The 21,652-nt window shown below is 36.5% G+C and overlaps 2 protein-coding genes across 2 annotated transcripts; one reads left to right on the top strand and one right to left on the bottom strand.

Moving 5' to 3' along the window:
- Nucleotides 1-129: 129 nt before the first annotated feature.
- On the bottom strand, nucleotides 130-6,250 carry LOC137734680 (protein NCA1). Its single transcript, XM_068473942.1, has 7 exons — nucleotides 5,876-6,250; nucleotides 5,275-5,530; nucleotides 5,027-5,172; nucleotides 2,774-2,861; nucleotides 2,534-2,680; nucleotides 794-943; nucleotides 130-711 (listed from the first exon to the last, which is right to left on the bottom strand). The coding sequence occupies exons 1-7, from the start codon at nucleotides 6,085-6,087 to the stop codon at nucleotides 616-618; spliced, it is 1,095 nt and encodes a 364-aa protein (XP_068330043.1). The 5' UTR covers nucleotides 6,088-6,250; the 3' UTR covers nucleotides 130-615.
- Nucleotides 6,251-19,570: 13,320 nt separating this feature from the next.
- On the top strand, nucleotides 19,571-20,332 carry LOC137733565 (protein CDI-like). The gene has a single exon (XM_068472701.1). The coding sequence runs from the start codon at nucleotides 19,571-19,573 to the stop codon at nucleotides 20,330-20,332; it is 762 nt and encodes a 253-aa protein (XP_068328802.1).
- The last annotated feature ends 1,320 nt before the right edge of the window (nucleotides 20,333-21,652 follow it).

Below are 21,652 nucleotides of genomic sequence, written 5' to 3'. Positions count from 1 at the left end.
AATTATACAATCGAAGTTTCTTACCTACCATTTGAGGGAGGACCGATCACGAATATAAGGATTCGAACATTATACAAGTGAAATGAGGGCGGACCGATCACGATGACCATAATAAGGTTTGCACACATAAACCAAAGTTCGAATCCTCCCTTGCTATTAAACAGAATACACAATACATGGAGATTCTCTTATTTATTGAATTTATACAGAGTTACAACAATACAGTACTGAAGCCATCAGAAAATCTTCCGAAACCATAGCGGGTAAGTAAAGGGAGGTGAAGTCTAAACATGAACACAATGTACTGCCAAAGTGGGATTTTAGGAGGACAAAGCAACAATAATGCAGATCAAGGGAAGGGCGGAATGAGAAGTATCGGAAAAACAGTGCTCTGGCTCATTATATAGTAGATGACTCTTTTATATACAATACAACTGAGTGGTACGTCTACGGAGGCATCAATCAGTGAAGTAGTACGGAACAATAGCGCCAAACATTTCATTATCGAATGCCACCGCAGCAATCAATCTCCCTCAGATTGACTGTGCTAACGGAACTTTATTGCTTACCTAACCGAAGCTCATTAGGATATTGAAGCAAAGCGAACTTATTTTACTAGATCTCTGCGGTTCTTTCTTCAGGGGCAGAACTGACGTCAGATGTTTGCTTCTCCGCAACTTGACTTTTAAGGAACTCCATCACTGAAAGCCGCTGCATTGGAAACAAAATGTTAAATCAATTCTTCAGGATCCAAACTATTTACTCAATGAAGTCAAGCAGGGGAAAATCTTACCCGTTGCTCAAGGGCACTCTCTTCGGATTTTAATGTCAAAGATTCCAACAATTTTATGCCTTCTTCAAATTCATCAACTGCCACATCCTCGTCCCCTAGATTCCTGTCAACATCTGCAACTTTTGCAAATGAAACAGCTAGATCCAGAATCTGTAATTGCAAGAATATATATGCAAAGCCAAAGTCAGGAACCACAGTGCATTTGGTATTAAATAAAAACATTTAACCATTCTTAATAGTAAATGCATTTCAGTAATTGACGAGGGTCATAATTTATAACTACACAAGGTTCCATCGTTGGTATCTTTGTTTTTTCCTTCATTAGAAACAAGAGGGTTAAGAAAGTTAGAGGTTGACATAGTTAGAGGTTGACATTTGGGAAGGTCTAACAACGACATTTGAAATAAAAGTCAGTTTGTTGAAGTTCTTCCATTGGCCTTTTGTTAAACTTAAGAGTATTCAACTCAAAACCAATTGCCAATGGGCAAAAAGATAGAGGTAGTACAAAGCTTAGAATGTCCGGTGTATGACTTGCTATTCTCAACATCTTCTTTTGTATTGTGGCCAAATTCAGCCAAACATGTATTCATGTTGGATGACATAAGAATATAGGAGGTCAAATTTGCCAAAAATCAATGAAATTTAAGTTAAAGTTACAGCATTCAACTCAGTCAGAACCAACTGCAATAGTTTAATGGGTAAAAAGGCTTTGAACTTAATATATTGTGATGCAGAGCTTAGAAAATCAGATATTGAACTCTAATCTTAACACCTTTCTTTTTCCATAAAACTAAACAAATAAACAAGAAGAAATCAAGATGATCTTATCTTTCTCTTATCCCTGCTCTCCCTTAGACTTAACAAATTGGTAATTTCCAACCATGATGTGAAAACACAAATTTTCTACCACTAACCAATGCACCTTTGTACTAATATCATATATACATAAACCGAGCAGGCATAAGCTGCAAAACAGAAAAAAAATGGGAATTGTTATTAGCACTTCAAAAACCTCATTCTACACTCCAAACTTTCTATATCAGGAAAGAAAAATACACTTGTGAGGAGTGTAGAATGAGGTTTTTGGAGTGCCAATAATACTTCCTAAAAAAATCCCTACACACGTTGGTCTCACTTATTACTCTCCCAGCAGGACCACATTAACTAATGGACCATATTAATCAATACACCTTTGCAACACAGGAATATTTACATCCTGTGTTTATGGTTTCTACCCCCACCCCATCTACATGGATGGCTGAAATTTGCGTAATTTCAACATAGTAAGGAAATCCCATAATGCTCCAACCGAATTTATTTGTATAGATGCAAATATTTTGCATAAACAGGTGTTCCTACCAACAAAAGTTTCATTTTAGGTTCAGGGCCGTTATAGTATTGAAGCAAAAATATTTGCTCAAAAAGACTACTACATCAAATAATTCACCCTCACAAGCTAGATATAAAAGTCTCCCCAAACAATTATTGTGCTTAAATATGAATATACAAACCAACTGAATTGACCAGACCCAGCAAATCAATCCATTAAGATACTCAAGTGACCTATACTAGTATTCCAGATAATAGCAACCAAACAGATACACATCCAACGAGCTAAAGTAGTATCAATACATTCCCAAGTGCATTTAAATGACATTAATAAAAAGTGTATAGCATTTGTATTGATACTGTAAGTCACAAAAGAAACCTAATGACGACAAGCAAAAGATAGTTGCTGACCTGGGATGGAACATTTGGATCATGCTTGACAGCATCACGTCGAACATTCAACGACTGGAAGTAGTAAGATCGTGCAGATTTGAGGTCTCCGTCATAATATTTGAGATCTCCAATTTTATTAAGTGAAATAGAGAGTGTATGCATTATCTACAAAATTAAAAAAGGAAAAATAACCATATCAGGGAAAAGCACGGGTAGGACATAATGCTGATATTACAGTAAGGGTTTGGATGTAATAACCTCCCAATCATTTCTTGGCAGTTTTGAAAGAAACTCAACACTCTCTTCAAAGTAACTGACTGCAGAACCAGCGTCTCCTGCAGCACGACTGCACAAAAATAAAAAAAAATAAAAAAATAAAAAAAGATGAATTAGAGATCCACTCGAGTAAAAAAAAAAAAAAAAAAAAAAACAGGGATCATAATCAAATTATGCCATGAATATAGTAACAGTCTAGAGTTTACATTAAGCAGTTTTCTCAATGTTAAAGATATTCTTAAAACACAGATGGTATGAATCAAAACTCATCTCCGACTTCTTACGAACAATCTAGTTATCCTCAAATAGGCAAATCTTAATTGACAGTCTGATCATTTCTTACAGTGCATGCAGAGTTGAACATCCACAATGTCATCAGTCCATAGCTTCACTTTAGTGACAACCATGCATGGTATTCCAACAATAAATTCATTTTTCTCCCAACTGATGGGAGGAAAAGAAAAAAAAAAAAGCAGTTATATGTAGTTTATGCATAGGTGCAAACTTATATATTAGGTTGTTTCATTAATAACAAGTAGAGAGATTGATTATTCTCTACATGTACACACAATAATGTAGGGGTTTAATTATATGTTATACATTTTATCAGGGTATCCACAAAGTTTATTATTATGGGATTTTACACGGGCTTGCTGTAGTAAAGTTTGAGCCTTTGGCGTATCCATTAAGAATTTAGACACTGACGTCAACCCTAACACTTCATCTCTCTTTTTCTCTTGTTTTTGTCTCATTGAGTATTAGCATCCTTAACCTATTTTGGTCTGCCATCACCATACCACTAAATCATCACCAATCCATAGAAGCGAACCACCAACAAACCTTTGGATCCATTACACATTTTCACACTGCAATCTATCAGCTGTCATTAACTTGCCAAATTCCAGCCACTAAACTTGCTCTCAAAAAGCTGACACTGTCAAACACCAACCACCATCTTTAGTATGCATACACCACCATCTTTAGTTGCATGCATACACTACTATCCAAACCAAGACCAGTTTTTAAATTTAGTTCTTCAACTTTTTTCCTACCCAACCAAAGAAGAATTCAAAAATAAAAAAAAAAAATGTTTCCTCTATTCTGGTATTTCGCCTCATCATCAATTGAAGGAGTGTTGTTTAGGACCAAGTTCTTTCATGATGTGTTGAGTTTGCTTTAAAATTGTATTATTAGCATAGTTTCCACCTTTACTTAACTTGTATTCTTCCTTTTTCAATAAACTATATATTCAAAAAAAAAAAAATTCCAAGTTACCCATTACAGCAACTAGAATCGCGGCAAAGAGGGTTCAATGGTCTTTCACTATGTATTATCTAAGGATCAATACTAAAAAATCAAGTTAAGATGAAGAAAAAAGAAGCATGAGGGACAGGAAGATGAAAATTTTATAAGGTGATCTCTCAGATACGTGAATTTCTTGAGAAGCCTCAGATAATCTAAATATTATCTTGCACTGAATTTTCAAAATCTCCTGTAAGAGAATGAATCGCATTGTGTCTTCATCTTTATGTGACATGTAATCAGTAAAACGAATGACCACTTGTGTTCTATAAATCAAATTATACAACTAGATGTATAAAGTTTATATTCCATCCAATATTGATGATATGAGGTAGCTAGTATCTATATTCCATGAACAAAACTTTATACAAGTGTTGGATGGCCAAATTTGATGAAACCAATATTTGTGGTCTCTGTGTAATCAAATCACAGCTTTACTGTTTCATTACAACATAGACAGATATATGAACACGGAAGTTTTTTGGTGGTGAGGCGAAGAGAGAAATAGGAAAAATTTTGACCTAGAGAAACAGTTTGAAAAGTAAAACTATGAAAACTCACAGTCCATAAGCACTCTAGGTTCAAATTATAATCCTGTAAGGCTTTCTCCATCACCTTGGTATGCTTCAGAACCAATAGATTGGATAAAGGTTATGTGCTTACCAACAACATTACAGATGAACTATTCAGGTATAGGCTAACATACACCATCTTACGCTAACATGATTGTGTTAACTATCTAAATGCATACCATTAGGTAAATAAGTCTGATTCATAAAATGACCCTATAACAATGTTCTCTTGCCATACTGTTATCCAGCAAACATAAAACATGTCAAGCTAAAAAATGCTATCATACACATAATACATGCTTAGTTGCTTACAAACATTCATTGTGTGGATACATAAAGGGTGTGGAGAGAGAGGACAAACCAGCAGTCGCCAAGCATCCCAAGAACCGCTCCAAGCTGAGAACACAACTCTGATGTGTTACCCATCGTTTCTAACTGACCTCTGATGTCTTCTGCACAAAGACTAAGTCTAGATTTGGCACTTTCTATATTCTGGGCTCGGAATGCCTGCACATTAGACAAGATATAACAGCACCAACAAGAGAACACGGCAAAGCAAGAAAGAAAATGCAACACCAAGAAATCAAACCACAGGCGATACAAACTCACCCTCATGGCCTGTTGCACCAAGAAAGCCCCTCTCTCCAAAGACACGTCTTCGTATATAACTCTCTTGTTATTCTTATCCTCATTCTTGTTACTGTCATTTGTTGAATCCTGATTATCCTCTGCATTATGAGACCTCTTGATTCTGGCATGGCCTTCAATGAAGCGATCCACCAAACCCTGAAGATTCGAGTCGGCTTCAATCTTCTCAATGTCAGCTCCACACAAAGGACAGTCCTTGAAATTTGATATACAAGCTCTAAAACAACAACGCAATTGAAACAAAACAGGAAATTAAAATAGAATAAATTAAAACAAAATCTACACAATTAATAGGAACCAAACCCAATCCAATAAAACAAGTAATTAAATTGAAAAGCAAAAGGAACCCAAGACAAAAGTATGTTGAAATGTTCAAAGGAACCAATCCAATTCGATGAAACAAGTAATTAAATTGAAAAACAAAAGAAACCCAATACAAAAAGCATGATTCAAAATTCAAAGGAACCAACCCAATTCGATAGAAACAAGTGATTAAATTGAAAAATAAAAGAAACCCAATACAAAACACGACAAAAAATTCAAAGAAACTCATCCGACTTACTGGCAGAAGGAGTGAGAACAAGGGACGCATTTGGCAGAGTCGAACATAAGAGCGTGGCAAATCATACAGCTGAGAGGGCCAAGCTTGAAGGTCTGAGAATCGTAACCCAAGGGGCATTTTGGGGGAATTGTAGCGGTGTCAGCTGAGGTCTCTTTCTTGCTTGGCTCTGATGGCCGACCGGCTTTCGCGAATGGGCACACTGGCGTCATCATCTTCTTCTTCTTCCTTCCTTCTTTCTATGGACTGTTCGAATTTTGTCGCTGCCCTTGCGATCTTGCTAAAGCTTTATCCAGCTCCAGGATACGACGACGTTTGGGTTCTGTTCGGTTGCTCTTGCTCGACTCGATCGTCTCGGAATTGTGAACGCTGGAGGGTGAATCGGTTATTATCCTCTCTGCAATTCCTTTCATTTATTTATTTCCACAAACACCCTGGGCTTTTTCTCAATTTATTTTTTACTCCTTTATCTTTATTTTGTTTTTCTTAATTAATGCTATAACATAAAAAATAAAATAAAATAAAATTTGGTTGGGTACGCCGCTATAGAGCTTCTTCATGGACAACTTTAATAGCAACTTCACCCGTTATGTTTAAGCAAATGATAAAAGAAGGGCAATATCGTAGTAGACAAAGAAAGATGAGTGTGACACTAATATGTTGAGCTTATATTGCAAAAATATATATATTGAGCTATAAAGGAATCACAATCCTACATTGGATCGAAAAATTTTAGTGTAATACTAATATAAAATTCATGAGTGCGATACTTATATTTAGTATGTTCTAAAGTATGACTGTCATTATTATTAAACTCACACTAGTGTAGCAGTAGTGTTATAGGTATCAAACTCAAGTTGTCTATATACATATAATATTGGAACCAAATTCAGGCACCACGGTCATAAGACGAGTGCTTGATTAGCCACCTACAAAGAAGAACAAACAACCGTGAATTCCTAATCACCGGTGTGGTGTTGGCTGAAGGATTTCCATCGGCACATCATCATCATTATCTTAATGACATGACTTTCAAGGTCACACACTTGCATCCGCAACGTCTCCACTACCTTACATTGGTAACAGAATAGAATTGACAAATGTAAAAGAATTCGGAATGGCAATTCTGATTTACACTTACAGACATCTTTACTATTCACCATCAACGGGAACACCCTTTCTGAAGCATATTTAGGGGAATTTGAAGGGCTCATGAAATTTTCTAAGTAGGAGTGAGGCGGATCGGAGTGCCCATGCCTCAGAAATCTGATTATGGACTCAACAGTTCCGAATCGGATTAAGCCATCTAAACGGAAAAATTGTGCCACCACACCCTGTTGGGCTCCGAAATGATAAGCTAAGATCGACCATGCTTGTTCCACAAGACATGGAAACCTGATCCAATTGGGGTTCGGATTGGTTTCCTATATTCTTAGAGATTTCTACAATCTAGGGATTAGCATGCGTTGCAAGTAATCACAATCCTAAAATAAGCAATATCTTATTTACATATCCTTTGAGTTTCTCCCATTTGAATATGGATTTTATATCCTAAAATGACCCCCTCACGATTAGTATAAATAACCCATCAGGGGTTCATTGTTCATTTAGGGTAGTGCCTTCATGATGCATACTTTGCTCTCTTGCCTAATGCTTGAGTTATAAGATTTTTATAATAACTTGACCATCGAAGAGACTTTGCGGGTACCACACCAGTACATTAGGTTAATCATGGTTGTTTATTCTTTTGTGTAAGTGGTCGTTCTCGCATACTTTTCCATTCATGGGGTGCAAAAAATTTGGTTGCAACAACTACAAAAGAATAAGATGAAGAAAAGAAGGATGAGGTTAAGGAAAAGCTAAACAAGAAGCACCTGAGGGTACTACACCAGATTCTGTATGGGTGTTACTGGATGCCGGATTTGGAATTATAACTGAGAATCTTGGAAGGAAGGGAAAATATGTTAATGGTGTGGGTGTTTTCCTCGTATAAATACCTCCGGATGTGTTTCATGGATGTGGTTCTTCAATGTCTTCAAGTTTTGGGTTAACTAAGCTGAGACATCAAATCAAGCTTCTATCAACTGGTTTTCTCAAAGTGCAAAAGGAGAAAGAAGAGTTAACAGCACGATTGGATTCGCAAACAAGGAATATAGATATGATATAACAACTGCAAGCTTTTTAGTTGCAAATCAGGGGTAGACCATTAACTACTCTATGAAAGGTACTGATGGTGATTTTTCCTATCCGAACACTTTTTTTTGTTGAACATCAGGGGCATGATATGAATGAAAGCTAAATTTTGATATTATGTTTTTTGTTGTTAGTTTCAAATATGCGGAAGGAGAAGCAACAGCAGCCTGAGCTCATCGAGCTCAAGCGCTAGCCATAATAGGAGCAGTGGAGGCCCATGAGGCTTAGAGTTTAGGGTTTAGGAGCGTGTGAATAGTAGCATGTGAGAAATAAAGAAAAATTAACAAAAATAAATTAGAAAAACCTAAAAAAATAATATTTGAAAATGGGGGATCAGTTTAAAGCTAGCTATTGATACAAGGAACCGTCGCTATCACAATAACTATTGTTGCAGGGTGAAGTCGCTATCTAGATAGCGACACCATCTGTGGACAATCGGTCACAAATTCCCAATCCTATCCATTTCTATTTTTTTTTCTATTTTTTTTTCTTTTTCCATTGTATTTTTTTCTTCCAACGTTACTTTGTTTAGATTCATATACCGTTAGATTTAGATTTAAATCCTTGTTTTTGAGTGTTTTGACATGGATTATAAGAAAATGTTAACAAAAATAAAAATAACATAAAATAAATAAAATTGATGGTTTAAAGCCTTAGGTGGAAGGATAAGCAGCAGCAACCCAAGCCCATCAAGCTCAGGCTCTAGCTGCAGTGGAGGCCCATGAGGTTTAGGGTTTAGGGTTTAGGAGCGTGTGAATAGTAGTGTGCGAATAGTAATAGGTGAATAGTAGCAGGCCATAAAACTAACACCTTGAGTTTAGCGAGTTTCAAAATGTCCGACGCACTCGAATTGTTTTTATGAAATTTTTTTTAAGAAGGAGTTACTATGTTAAAATTGACAACTTTAGTGTAAATTGGGATACAATTTGTAAAATAAAATGACATATAGATTAAAGTATTATAACATATTGAAAATAGAAATGGGACAATTTCTTAATCTTAGGACAGAAATAGGACATTTCGAATATGCACACGGTATGCACAACAATCAAATAGAAATAGGATTTTTTTTTTTACACCTTAAAATGACCAAATTGTCCTCCCGTATAAATGGGTTATCCAGAAATTCCAGTCTTCATTTTTCATTTTGTAGAGTGAGAAACAGATAGAGAGAGGAAAGAGAGAGAGAGAGAGAGAGAGAGAGAGAGAGAGAGATATCTCACCCAATTCCAATTCGAAGAACCCTAACCCACCCATCTTCGTCATCCAAGAGCTCTCTCTCTAACCACCCATCTTCTTCATCCAAGCTCTCTTTCTTTTTCTCTTTCTTTTTCTCCCTCTCTCCTCTCTCTACATTTCGAATATGCACAAGAGCCATCTCTCTAACCCACCCATCTTCTTTGATTTTTACCTTTTCATTTGTAGGTTTTGTGAACTGGGTTTGCTTAATTTTGCTTTTGATTGATGGATTTTTGGAGTTGAAGTAATTGGTTTGGTGTTTCTTGGAGGAGACCCAAATCCTTCATTTTTTTTTATTTTTTTTTTATCATTTCTCTTATTTATATGTAGTTTTTCATTTCTTTTGTCTTCTTCATCCCTCAGGTTCTTCTCTCGATCCAATTTTACAAGCACTAAAATAGGGTTTCGCTTTTACTGCAATTAAATGAAAAAAAACATATTAAAGGCCAATTGCCTTTTGGAGAAGAGATAAATTTGAGGGAAAAAAAAGAAATCAGAGTGGAAAGAAGGAAAAGAGAATGATATGGACAAAATTGTTTCGCGTACTCATTCGTTCTCTTCATATTAAGCTCGCTTATACATTGTATGTACACAACATGCACATGACGTGCACATGTTATGCTCACATATTTGAGTTCAACCCAAAAACCCAGAGCTCACAACTCTCTGTTTGAAATCAGAAAAATGACGCAATCAGATATGACCTTAAACTTTATATGAAGAATCGAAAATTCATTCATTTGAATTTGGTATCAAATTTGATTGGGTTCACATATTTCAAAGATTTGAAAATTGCAATTTGAATAGGCATGAAAGAACCCAACTAAATCAAAGGAAATTATTTCATGAACTTGTTCACTTTTTTCGTATTTGCAGGGCCTACTCTGAATCAAGGGAAAAAGTAGTAAACTACGTCAATGCGAAGAGTATCAAAGATGTAAATACGTACCATATACACTATATGCACACCACATGCACATAATATGTAAAGTACTTGCACATAATATGTAAAGTACTTGCACATGATATGCACAGAGCAGGAGAAACTTTAACGACAACATATTGGTATAATTGATACAATTAAAACATAATTGTTATGTATATAAGGTTACAGTGACAGTTTGAAAAGTCTTATTACGTATATTAACCACCACTTAACCGTGCACGTGAAAAACATGATACTCGTTGTCATTATTTCATAGACACTCATGACCCTTAACGTCCTTTGAGTTTTTTTGTTTTTTATAATTTTGTTTTTCACCGAGGCCAACTAGGTTATGGTCATACTCGTTAAATTCCGAGGCACAACATACATGCATCATAACTAGTGAACATTTCCGCTTCTCATATTAAGATGTAGCCACGCACACCACATACACATTACAAAAAAAAATTTTACAAATTTCTACAATTGGACACTTGATGTGAAATCCCGCTCCTGAATTTCACTATTGAAAATTTTGTATTATGTATTAGCGAGATTTTATATCATTTTTAGGAATTTATCTGAGTTTTATTAAATTTAGATTTTAATTACACTAATTACGAAGTTTGAATTTAGGTTAGTGATCGTTAAAAATCTGTAGACCTTATGAGGTCATACTAAGTACAATTGGACAAAGTTCAATCCCATGAAAGAGTAGGCAGAAACTGTTCCTAAATCGAAGTTGAAACGAAGAAATTATAGGCATTTAAAAAATAAAAATAAAATAGAGAAAGACTAGAATTTGCCAAATGGCAGTGGGAGAGAGGGAGAAAATGAGAAAAATGAGGGGGGAGAGAGAGAGTGATCAATCAGAAAGAGGGAAAGGATGGGAAGGGAGAGAATGGAGTTTTCCCTCATCGAACCCGCACAACCCTACCTGTTGCGCGACTTTTTCGACATTTTTCCGTTGATTTTCCAGCGACCCAAAACTCGCCACCACCTACAAACTAACCATCATCTTCCCCTCTTCCATTTCCAACCAAACTTCATTGGATTTAACCTTGAATTCGTGAAGAACGAAACCCTTCAGTTCCGAGGGTGCCACAGCAGAGATTTGCCGATCTTGAAAGCTACGTCGACCACCACCACCATCAAACCATTCTTCTTGAGGCCAGGAACAAACCCTAAACAAGTTTATGGGCGGTGAAGCACTGGAGAGGATGAATCGAGGTTCACCTATTTTAGGGTTTCCGACGATTCGTCGGAATTTCAAACCATTTCCAGGCCAAGTTGGAACTCGATGCATGTATAAAACTTACTCATCTCTTCACGAGCTTCAGTTTGGTATAATTTGGGAATTTTTTGAGTTTGGTGAATTTTCTGGCGAGTTAGGTCCGGCTACCGCGTGCGGCGACGCATAGCCTGAGGAGCCACTTAATCCTTCTAGGCTACATTTGATACCTTGGTTCCACATTTGACACCTAATTAGTGAAATTCTATCATTTGAACCTAATTTCAGTAAGGAAGACCACCTGACCATTGTAGCAAACGATGATATGGCCGTTGGATCATCACCAAACTTTAGTATGTTCTTGTACATAATATTTAAGAACTTTAGGAACTTATGGATCTGAAATCCGGTAGACGGATATTCCTGATTGGATTACAAGGGTTGACTTTGGTCAAGATGTTCTGAAGCGTTCTTTAGTACTAAAAGTAGCATTACTAGAGACCTAGTGGAGCCTATCGGGCCTATCTTAGTTAGGGAGTTATCCTAAGTGATGTGCACCTCGATTTAGATGCAAGTGGCACCTTATTGTGTTATACATGTTTATTGAACTTCTAGATAATATGAATGAAATATACGATTGCTAATATAGAAATGCGAGCCTAAAATTTTGTTAGAAATATTATGTAGAACTTATATGCTTGTATGACAAGATAGTTAGTGACCATGAGAAGTTGATAGTACAAGTGCTTACGTTGTAAATCATAGGGGTTGAGGTAAGGGTAGGTTGCGCGTTGAACTGATTTCACCATGTAACAGTGGTACATGGATGGTCCTACGTGGTATATCCATGATAGGGGGCCATACATATTACAGGGGTAATCATGCTTATTATATCTACGATGGGTGATCACCGCCTACACGATTAGACTATGCATATGGTTCTGCTTGATATATCCATAATGGGGGACCATACACATTCTAGGAGTGATCATGCTTGGTATATCCGCGATAGAAGGTCACTAACTAGAGCTATAAGATACAATCCTGCTTGGTATATCCGCGATGAAGAACTGTATGTGAAATCCCATCCCCAAAATTTCACCATGCATTATGTACCCCGTATTTTAAATTCGTATTTCGTGATTACGTGATCTTTATTAGTTAATTTTAATTCCATTAATTTTAAGTTTGGAAATTGATTTGGTATCGAGTTGGAAGTTTCATAATCAATCTTTATCTCTCGTTGACATTTGGAAGTTACAACTAGTTTTTTTTAATAGATCTCGAATCCACGAATACATAGGCGAAAGCCGTTTGCGTGTCCGAATTATAACGGTATAGTTACAGACGTTTGAATTGTGAACTTTAGATTGTGGGAATTATTAAATTCCCGCATGTGGGTAAAGGTTAAGTTAGGTTTTTTTTTTAGGGACCAATCAGTTTTTTTAGAAGGTTATAAAGGACCATTGAGGGAGGTGAGAAGCATACATTTCCCCCTAGTTAGTGACCCGTATGCTTCACCAACCTAGTTTCAAACCCGCTAATTTCAAGCCAATTCCTCCGGTTCTCAGCTGACTTTCTTGTCTACTTCACCTATAACTTGCTCGACTATCTCCTTCCTTCCATCTCCACCAAAAATCAAGTTTGTTGAGGCTTACTTCAGGTAAAACTCCATCGGAGAACCCAGGGGTTCTCGACGGCGATTCGTCATTCCGGTGAGTGTCACCATTCACTATCACCCTTATTCAACTTCCCTTGGACCCAGGAACAAGACCCAACTGGTGGTTGGGGCGTTGGAACACCAAAGAAGCTGAATTGAAGAACACCCACCTTAGGGTTTCGTTGGGTGCGAACCAATTTGAGGGCCTTCTCAGCCACAGGTATAAAGTTTATTCTACTTGTTGTGATATTCGCTCTTGTAAAATTTGAGATTTTTTTGGGAAAAAAGGTCAAATTTTTTTGTTGTGTGACATTGGAGTTATGGAAATGTTGTTGATTGAATATATTATCGATAAGGTCCGCCACTTGATTATTCTAACAATTGACGATCTTACCATTGAATTGACACCACATTTTAGTGTGCTATGGTAGATATTGTTTAAGGACCTTAGGGACTTACTAGTGAAAATGTAGTGATTGGATCTTGTGGAGTAAACGACGTAAGATCATGGACCCTACCTTAGAACAACGGTTTGATCCCTTTATTAAATGTGTTGTGGGAGACATATAAGAGTTTTTGATTATGTGAATTATCGAAGGAAATCTAAATGTGGACTTGTGCTTTGTTCAGGAGGTGATAGAACTTGATGCCTTGACTCTCGTGCTAAGGTGCATTAGCGCAGGCTCCAGGTGAGGGACTTTAATATATGTGATATTAGTGATTACCTTGCTTTCGTAATTACTACTCTGTGAGGGTATGACTTAGTGTTATAAATATATTTCTATTGAATTATTATGTTAATACCTAGTTTTGATTCAAGATTATGAAATGAGATTCGACTATTACATTTTGAAATATGATGTATATTGTTGATTGTCATGATGTGATGAAATGTGAGGGCTAGTGGTGGGTCGTTAACCCATTGGGGATTTGCTGCTTCGATATTGTTTCATTTCCGTTTCGTTGATCCGTTCTAAAAGTTAGTATTTATACCTTACTTCTCTTGGTTGAGCTTTTGTAAATGAGGTAACTTGTGTTGGTCTCAGTTTTTTGAACCGTTGTACCTTATGGGTGTTGGCTTTCCACAATTCCGTTGAGTGATGGTCCGGAATCGTACCCATTCGGATTCCATTGAGAGATGGTCCGGAATCCCTCCTACTCCGCGATTCCGTTGAGTGATGGTTAGGAATCGTAACCATTCGGATTCCGTTGAGAGATGGTCCGAAATCCCTCTTACTCCGCGATCCCGTTAAGTGATGGTCCGGGATTGTATCCACCTTAGTTCATTGAGTTTGGTTTGAGATAGTTGCAAAGGTGTAGGCTTTGGATGAACTGTGTCCCCCTAATTCTACTTTCATTGTGTGTATGTGAATATGGGTGTGAAATGTTATGGTTGTTTCAAATGAACTTTTGGATGTCCAGATGACTCCTTCGGAGTTTCAAAGGTTTGGTATTGATTATTATCAATTAATTATATTCAATGTTTATAAATTGTGTTTGATGGATGGTTTTAATATTTGTCTCACATACTTGGTATTATTGTCACTCACACGAGCTTCGCAGCTTAATTGTGTTGATGGTTGTTGATGTACCATTTCGATGGTGTAGGCACTGACCATACAAGTGACAGGTTGAGTAGACTTCGAGACGTTTGTAGGTGGGGGTAGCAGTGTGGTATCAGAGACTTGGAGCGTTAGGTTACCCTTGATTCACTCTTGTACTTTTTATTTTGGGACTTTCTTTTGAGCACCTCGAACTTGTTTTTAGTTTGGAGAAGGTTGTACTTCTTTTTGGGATGTACATATTTGTAAATATCAAGTGGAGAACTTAGTCACCTTCATATTATTTTGGTTTATCATTTAAAGTATTTCATTCAGTCGCTTATACCGTATTCAACGAACGTTATTTTCCTTATCACGTGTCGATTCTCAACGTATGTTGGGATCGGGGCGTGACATTGTACATATGTTAGGAGTGGTCATGCTTGGTATATATGCAATGGGTGATCACTGCCTACATTATTAGACTATGCATATGGTTCTGCTTGGTTTATCTACAATGGGGGACCATACGCATTCTAGGACTAGGAGTGATCATGCTTGGTATATCTGTGATAAGTGATCACTACCTAGAGTTAGGATGTGGTTCTGCTTGGTATATCCGCGATAGGGGACCATGCGTATTTCAAGGGTGATCATGCTTGGTATATCCGCGATGGGTGATCACTGCCTACACGCTCAGAGTATGCCTATGGTTCTGCTTGGTATATCCATAATGGGGTACCATACGTATTCTAGGGGTGATTATGTTATCACTACCTACTTAGGGTTATGAGAATTAGTTGTACTTGGTACATTTCGATTGGCGACCGTATTTTAGTTGGATTTCGTTGAGTGGTCCAGAATCCCTACTTTTGCTTATTGCCATAAGGTTAGTACGGAACCCTAGATTCGAGTGAACAAGAATTACCCATAGTAGACATTGTGAGTATGAATTAGATTTACCATGTTATTTCTTATAATCCAAGTAGGAAATTATGTGGAGTTCCTTTATTAAACTCATGAAATGATATGTTATCTCATTGATTGATTATCATAGTTAAATGATAACATCGTGCATCTTTGATTCATGAATTGATCAATGGACATGTTTGTGGATTGGTGTTGGAAAAGCATGTGATATAAGTGAATGACAAAATGATAAATCTCGGTTAGTATATAGTTGTTATATAATGTGGTACGTTATGTGCTCTGCTAGGAAGTATATTGAGAAAAATTTAGAGTTTAACGACAGGTGAACTACGAATGGCTTAACCCCTATTTAGGGTACGTAAGCAGTCTAACACAAAGGTTAGATGCAGCCATGAAATAAAAGAAAGTTACTACATGTTGAATCATTGATTATTTTTTTGGTTTTATCTCAGGAGCGAGACTTGATAAATAAACAGGAATTGGTGACGTCACGTGTCGACCCTGGACATATCTTGGGATCGAGGCATGACACTTGAACCAGAAATTGTTCCATCCTAATTTTCTAGCACGTCAAAACTTGAAATTTATTTCACAATTCATACACCCCAGCATGAAACACAAACCTTAATTTAACTTCTAACTATTAATTCATCAGATAAACAACCCATTTATTCCATAAATCATTGAGGAAAGAACTTGAAACTAAACACCTTACCTTACTATGCCAGTCGAATCTTTAGTCGCAAGAAAAAATGGAACTTTCTGGCCAAAACAAAAAATATGGTACAAAACCTAGCTCACTCTTCTTGCCTCTCTTCAAACTTCTCTCTTTTCGAAATCAGAGCTCAGAGAGCTCAACCCAGAAACTCAGGGCTCACAAAGCTCTCTTGATAGCCCTTTTTTCCAAATGAGAACAATGATGCAATGGGCTAATGATTTTTAGTATTTATATGTGGGTATTTTAGAAATTTCGATTTTGTGCATGGTGTGCATGACTTGTGCATGGTCGGTTTGTCCTATTTCTGTCCCAAGATTAAGAAATTGTCCCATTTTGGGGATATTTCCCTTGAAGGAACAAGCATATAATGAATGTTTATTCAAATATTAACAAGTCTCTTACAATTTATTGAACAAAAATAAAATTCAAATGAAATTTATTGAGTTTTTGTCTAAATAAGAGTCCCGACCTAGACGGGTGATTGGGTGAGTCTAGGCAGGCTACGCGGTCACCTAGTTGACGCTAAAGAGGTCTAGGCACCTTTCCTTAATTTTCAAACGCCTAGGAATTAATCGGGGTGTTGACCAACAGTCTAATGCCTAATCGAGACCTAAGTTGTGCTAGGCGGTGATCTTTAGAACAATGATTTGATTTGATGTGGAACACCTTCTCATCTATAAAACATTGAGGTAAGATGTTCATGGTAGTTTTTTGAAGCATTAACAAAATTATTTCCAAGAATACCAAATATCTTAGGGTCACAATAGTATGGTGGAATCATATTAGCCAACGTGAAGATTGTTTTCAAGTCAGCTCACGTTCTTAACGTGGAACAGTTGGCTTTAGAGGAAGACGACGGGTCGCTAGGATATGGGTGAGCGTGAGAGTGACCAATCTAGTGGGCATACGCAACTGAGTGGTAATCTTTTTCCGTGGCTTCGAGTACATCAGTAAGTTCGTGTAGAGGGACTAGTATTTTTCCGTGATTTTTTTTCTATTTGAGGAGGTTTTAGTTTCATGCTTTGAAGTCCAATTGTAACCTAAAGTCTAAAACCTATTAGGAGTATTAAAGAATTTCAAAATAATGGAATTTAATTTTTTGTAACATACTAAGTTTCTTATTTGGGAAACCTAAAAACTTAATGGAATTTATATACAAGTTTAGAATTATCAATCTACAAATGGGAAGTGGTATACAACAAATGTGGTAGTGGAAAGTGCTAGTGATTGTGGTGGTGGCAACCGTGATTGTTGCAGGACTGGGAGCGGGAGTGATGGGCATGAAAATGTTGTGGTAGCAGAGGTGGTAGTGATGGTGATGGTGATTTTTTGCGATTGTCGATTATGTGCAACAAAATTTTTCACGGAATGACTAAAATGATTGATAACGGACAAATTCAGGAATCACTTCTATCGATTTCAAATCTCAATGACCAAATTAAGAAGTTATGTCAATCTAAAAAACCATTTTAGCTAAAAAACTAAATTAAAATAATAATAATAATAATCAATACAGTAGTTGATGATTTTTCTACTTTTAAAACATAACTACGGTCAATCTTGTATCTAACTTTTGCACTTTTACTCTTTTTAAGTTATTATTTGATGAGTATATATAGTAACAAGATCGTTAGAGAGATCTCTTTGTAATGTTTTATTTAAAGGGAACTACAAGAAGAGGGGAGGTGACTTTGTGTCGGTGGGTTTTATAACTCTCTACCATAGCTTGATTTGCCAATACATCTCAAGAACACGACAGAACATTAATTCTCTTTCAATACTGGCCAAGTGACCATGCAATTTCCGGAAGATCTTTGGATTTGATGAGCCAATAATATTTTGGTATTATTGGAATGGAACATTACGACAGCGGTGATCTCCTTTCATGCAAATTACTAAAAAAAATGAAAATTAAATTAAAAATTAATGTGACAGCCTGACATGCTCATGTGCAATTGTAGCACAGCAGTTGGAGCTTGCCATCTCAATTGATCCCATCTTATCGTTATGTATTAACTCATTGTTTCAACTCGTGCCTTTAAAACCAAGCCACAAGGAAACACCTGCAATCTGCAGAGGCAAAGCAACAAGAGTGAGTGACTCACTTGAGCCAAAGAGGTACGTTTCTTTCTACTTCAAATGGTAGTCATCATTTTTTAGCTTTGAGGAATGATTTTATTGGAAATATTTTTGGCTTGCACCTTCCTGAGGTTCGTAATTCGTTCTGCAGAATCTGGCTAAAATGCATGCTTTCCCAAGTTGAGTTTAGCAGAAAACGTAAAATGTGTTGGTCTGTTGTAGACTTGAGCATTGCCAAATTGGCTAGAGCAATGTACTCCCACCTTTACACCCACTACAAATACCCCTCCTTGCATTTTATGTTAGATTAGAATATTGCTCAGACGAAAAAAGAGAGAAAGGGGGGATTTAGTTTGTTCATTTGTGCTTTAGAATCTGATTAAAATGTAAAGGCTTATTCAGTATTCTACTTGAATCTAATTTTTCAAACTGAAACACTTTTTAAGTTTTAGACCTTGAAAACTTGTTTTATAGGACTATCTTCAAAAGTTGAATTCAAGATTAATTTAAGAAATAACATATTCTCTAAAAACACCAAAAATGAAATTTTTAAGTTTTTAAACTTAAAGGCCCACTCATTTCTTCTCTCTGTCCACCCCTCTCACTCCAATTTTCTCTCTTTCAATCCGCTCTCTTCATTCTCTTTTGTTTCTTGTTACTCTCTCCTCCTTCTCTATCTCTGCCGATCTTCTCTCTTCATTTTATCTCTTCCGATCCTGTCATTCTTTCTTTTCTTCTCTCTTCTCTTTCTCTCTCTTTTCAACCCCCCTCTTTTTGGATCTCTTTGTCTAATTTAAGTTTTAAGATTTAAAAACAATTTTAAATCTCAAACCAAACAAGTTTTCGAGTCTTAAAAGAAAGTTGTTTTTAGGAGATGTTCTTAAGAAATAATGATTTTTTTTTAATAGGATACTAAACTGACCCTAAATTTGTATTTGGCAGAAAATGTAAATTGTAGAATGGGTTGGTACTGGTGTATATCTGACTAAAAATGTTCCTTCTGCACTCTTGCAGTTCGTCCAAGGGGACTACTAGTATTTGGGCTACTTTGAATTCCACTACTTGACTTCATGGATTGGGATTATAATGAGTATTTTATTAACTCATTATTTGATTATTATTTTAATTGTTTCTTCTTTTTAAAATTTTGAACAGATTGCAGTACAATCTTTATCAAGTAAGATGAGTTTGAATGATAAGAAGGTTCATCCAGTGAGTTGTAATGGAGACATGAAGAAGGACAACCCCTTCAAGATATTTGTGGGTTACGATTCACGCGAAGACATTGCGTACGAGGTTTGTAGACACTCAATACTACAGCGATCTTCGATCCACGTTGAGATCATACCAATCAAACAATCGGACCTCAGAAAGAATGGCCTTTACTGGCGCGAAAGGGAACAGCTAGAGAGCACCGAGTTTTCTTTTACCCGGTTTTTGACTCCACATTTGGCGAACTACGAAGGTTGGGCAGTGTTTGTGGATTGTGATTTTCTTTACCTTGCTGACATTAAGGAACTGAGAGACTTGACTGATGACAAATATGCCATAATGTGTGTTCAACATGACTACACACCAAAGGAGACGACAAAAATGGATGGAGCAGTGCAGACTGTGTATCCAAGGAAGAATTGGTCTTCCATGGTGTTGTATAACTGCGGACATCCCAAAAACAAAGTGTTGACACCCGAGGTTGTGAATACGCAAACAGGCGCTTTTCTTCATAGGTTTCAGTGGCTTGAGGATGAAGAAATCGGGTCCATCCCATTTACTTGGAACTTTCTTGAGGGGCACAACCAGGTTGTTGAGAATGATCCGGAAACTTTCCCAAAGGCGATACACTATACTCGCGGAGGGCCGTGGTTTGAGGCTTGGAAGGGTTGTGAGTTTGCAGACCTGTGGTTGAACGAAATGGAGAAGTACGTGCAGGAAACGAAGAAGTAGATCGGAAACTAGATAGAATTAGTAGGTGGTGTACTTCATTTGAAGTTTGGGATTCATCATTGAAGTTCATTTGCTTTTGTTGCTGCTGTCTTATGATTTTATTTAGAGATTTGAGAATTTCTAGCAGTGATTATTGGCTAGGTATTGCATTATATGGTGTAATTCATCATGTAAGAATAAGATTTAGATTGTTATGCTGTAATATTTGTACTAAATAAAAAAAAACTAAAATAATGTGTTTTTTTAATAATATTTTTACTATTATTAGGGAAAGGAGAGAGAGTTCCAAATTATTACAATAATTTTGAGAATGAAGAATTTCAAAGCCGTAATGCATTGGTAAAAATCCATCATTTTATTCATTGAACCAAATACGAAGAACCCATAATAATATACGTATCTTGTACATTTGAACCTTAATGGTGTGGCATGAGATAAGAAGCACGTTATATTTATACCTACTCAAGCTCAGCATAAATGTACTGTTCATTATGTGAGAGATAGCAATGTTGGACAACAGTGAAAGGCGGAAATACCCTTGGTTTCTGCTTTGGCTCCCATAATGTGTACACTTTGATGCAGTAAGAAGTCTGTTTTGTCCTTCACGGCCTCGCGTCTCTCATCAGCATGCACTCCCCTCTTTGCTACATCCGAAGCCTTTGAAGAAAAGCCAAAAGAAAAAAGCAACCCACAAAAGAGATACTAAATGCAAAGTGGCAGAAATATATACAGGCACTTTTAGGGAAGGAATTCTTTTTTTTTTTTTTGAAAAATAGGGATACCTTTTTTACCATTAAATTTGACTTTAATGAAATTATGTAGTTAAGATTAAATCACAGGCTACAAAATTTTAACTACATAATTTCATTAAAACCAAATCTAATGGTTAAGAAGATGTCCCTATTTTTTTTTTAAAATGAAATCCCTTCTCTTAAAGGCTTTATATATATATATTGGGCAGGGCAGAAAAGATAGTCCAATCTGAAAGTGAGAGGTCATGATGCGAAGTGGGAGAAAAAAAATATATATATATATTGGGCAGGGCAGACGTGATCATCCCTTCCATTTGGCTTTTCAGCTCTTCTTTTTTATTTCATTTCTTTTTTCTTTTTTTCTCTCACTTGATTATGTCTTTTTTGTAAATTATATAAACTTAGACAGCTTGTAAAAATATTTTGTCCATTTTGTGTTTGGTATTTATAACTCTTTGCCTATTTATATGTTAAAAACATAATCGATAGTTATATTCTCACTCCCGATGTTGATGCGGGTTGATCCTGTTGTTTCATTTTGTGAAACAGTGGTGTAGTCTTTGTCAAT

This window comes from Pyrus communis, chromosome 5 (genome assembly GCF_963583255.1).
Source record: "Pyrus communis chromosome 5, drPyrComm1.1, whole genome shotgun sequence".
Classification (NCBI taxonomy): Eukaryota; Viridiplantae; Streptophyta; class Magnoliopsida; order Rosales; family Rosaceae; genus Pyrus; species Pyrus communis.
This window is presented reverse-complemented; position numbering and strand designations above follow the sequence as displayed.

Bases quoted from the DNA above. Each gene is read 5' to 3' on its own strand.
- LOC137734680 (XM_068473942.1), bottom strand. From the start codon at position 6,087: ATGATGACGCCAGTGTGCCCATTCGCGAAAGCCGGTCGGCCATCAGAG. The intron at 5,531-5,875 runs GTAAGTCGGATG...TTGTTGTTTTAG, and splicing joins TGTTCTCACTCCTTCTGCCA to AGCTTGTATATCAAATTTCA. The intron at 2,681-2,773 runs GTTATTACATCC...TTAATTTTGTAG, and splicing joins TGCCAAGAAATGATTGGGAG to ATAATGCATACACTCTCTAT.
- LOC137733565 (XM_068472701.1), top strand. From the start codon at position 19,571: ATGAGTTTGAATGATAAGAAGGTTCATCCAGTGAGTTGTAATGGAGAC.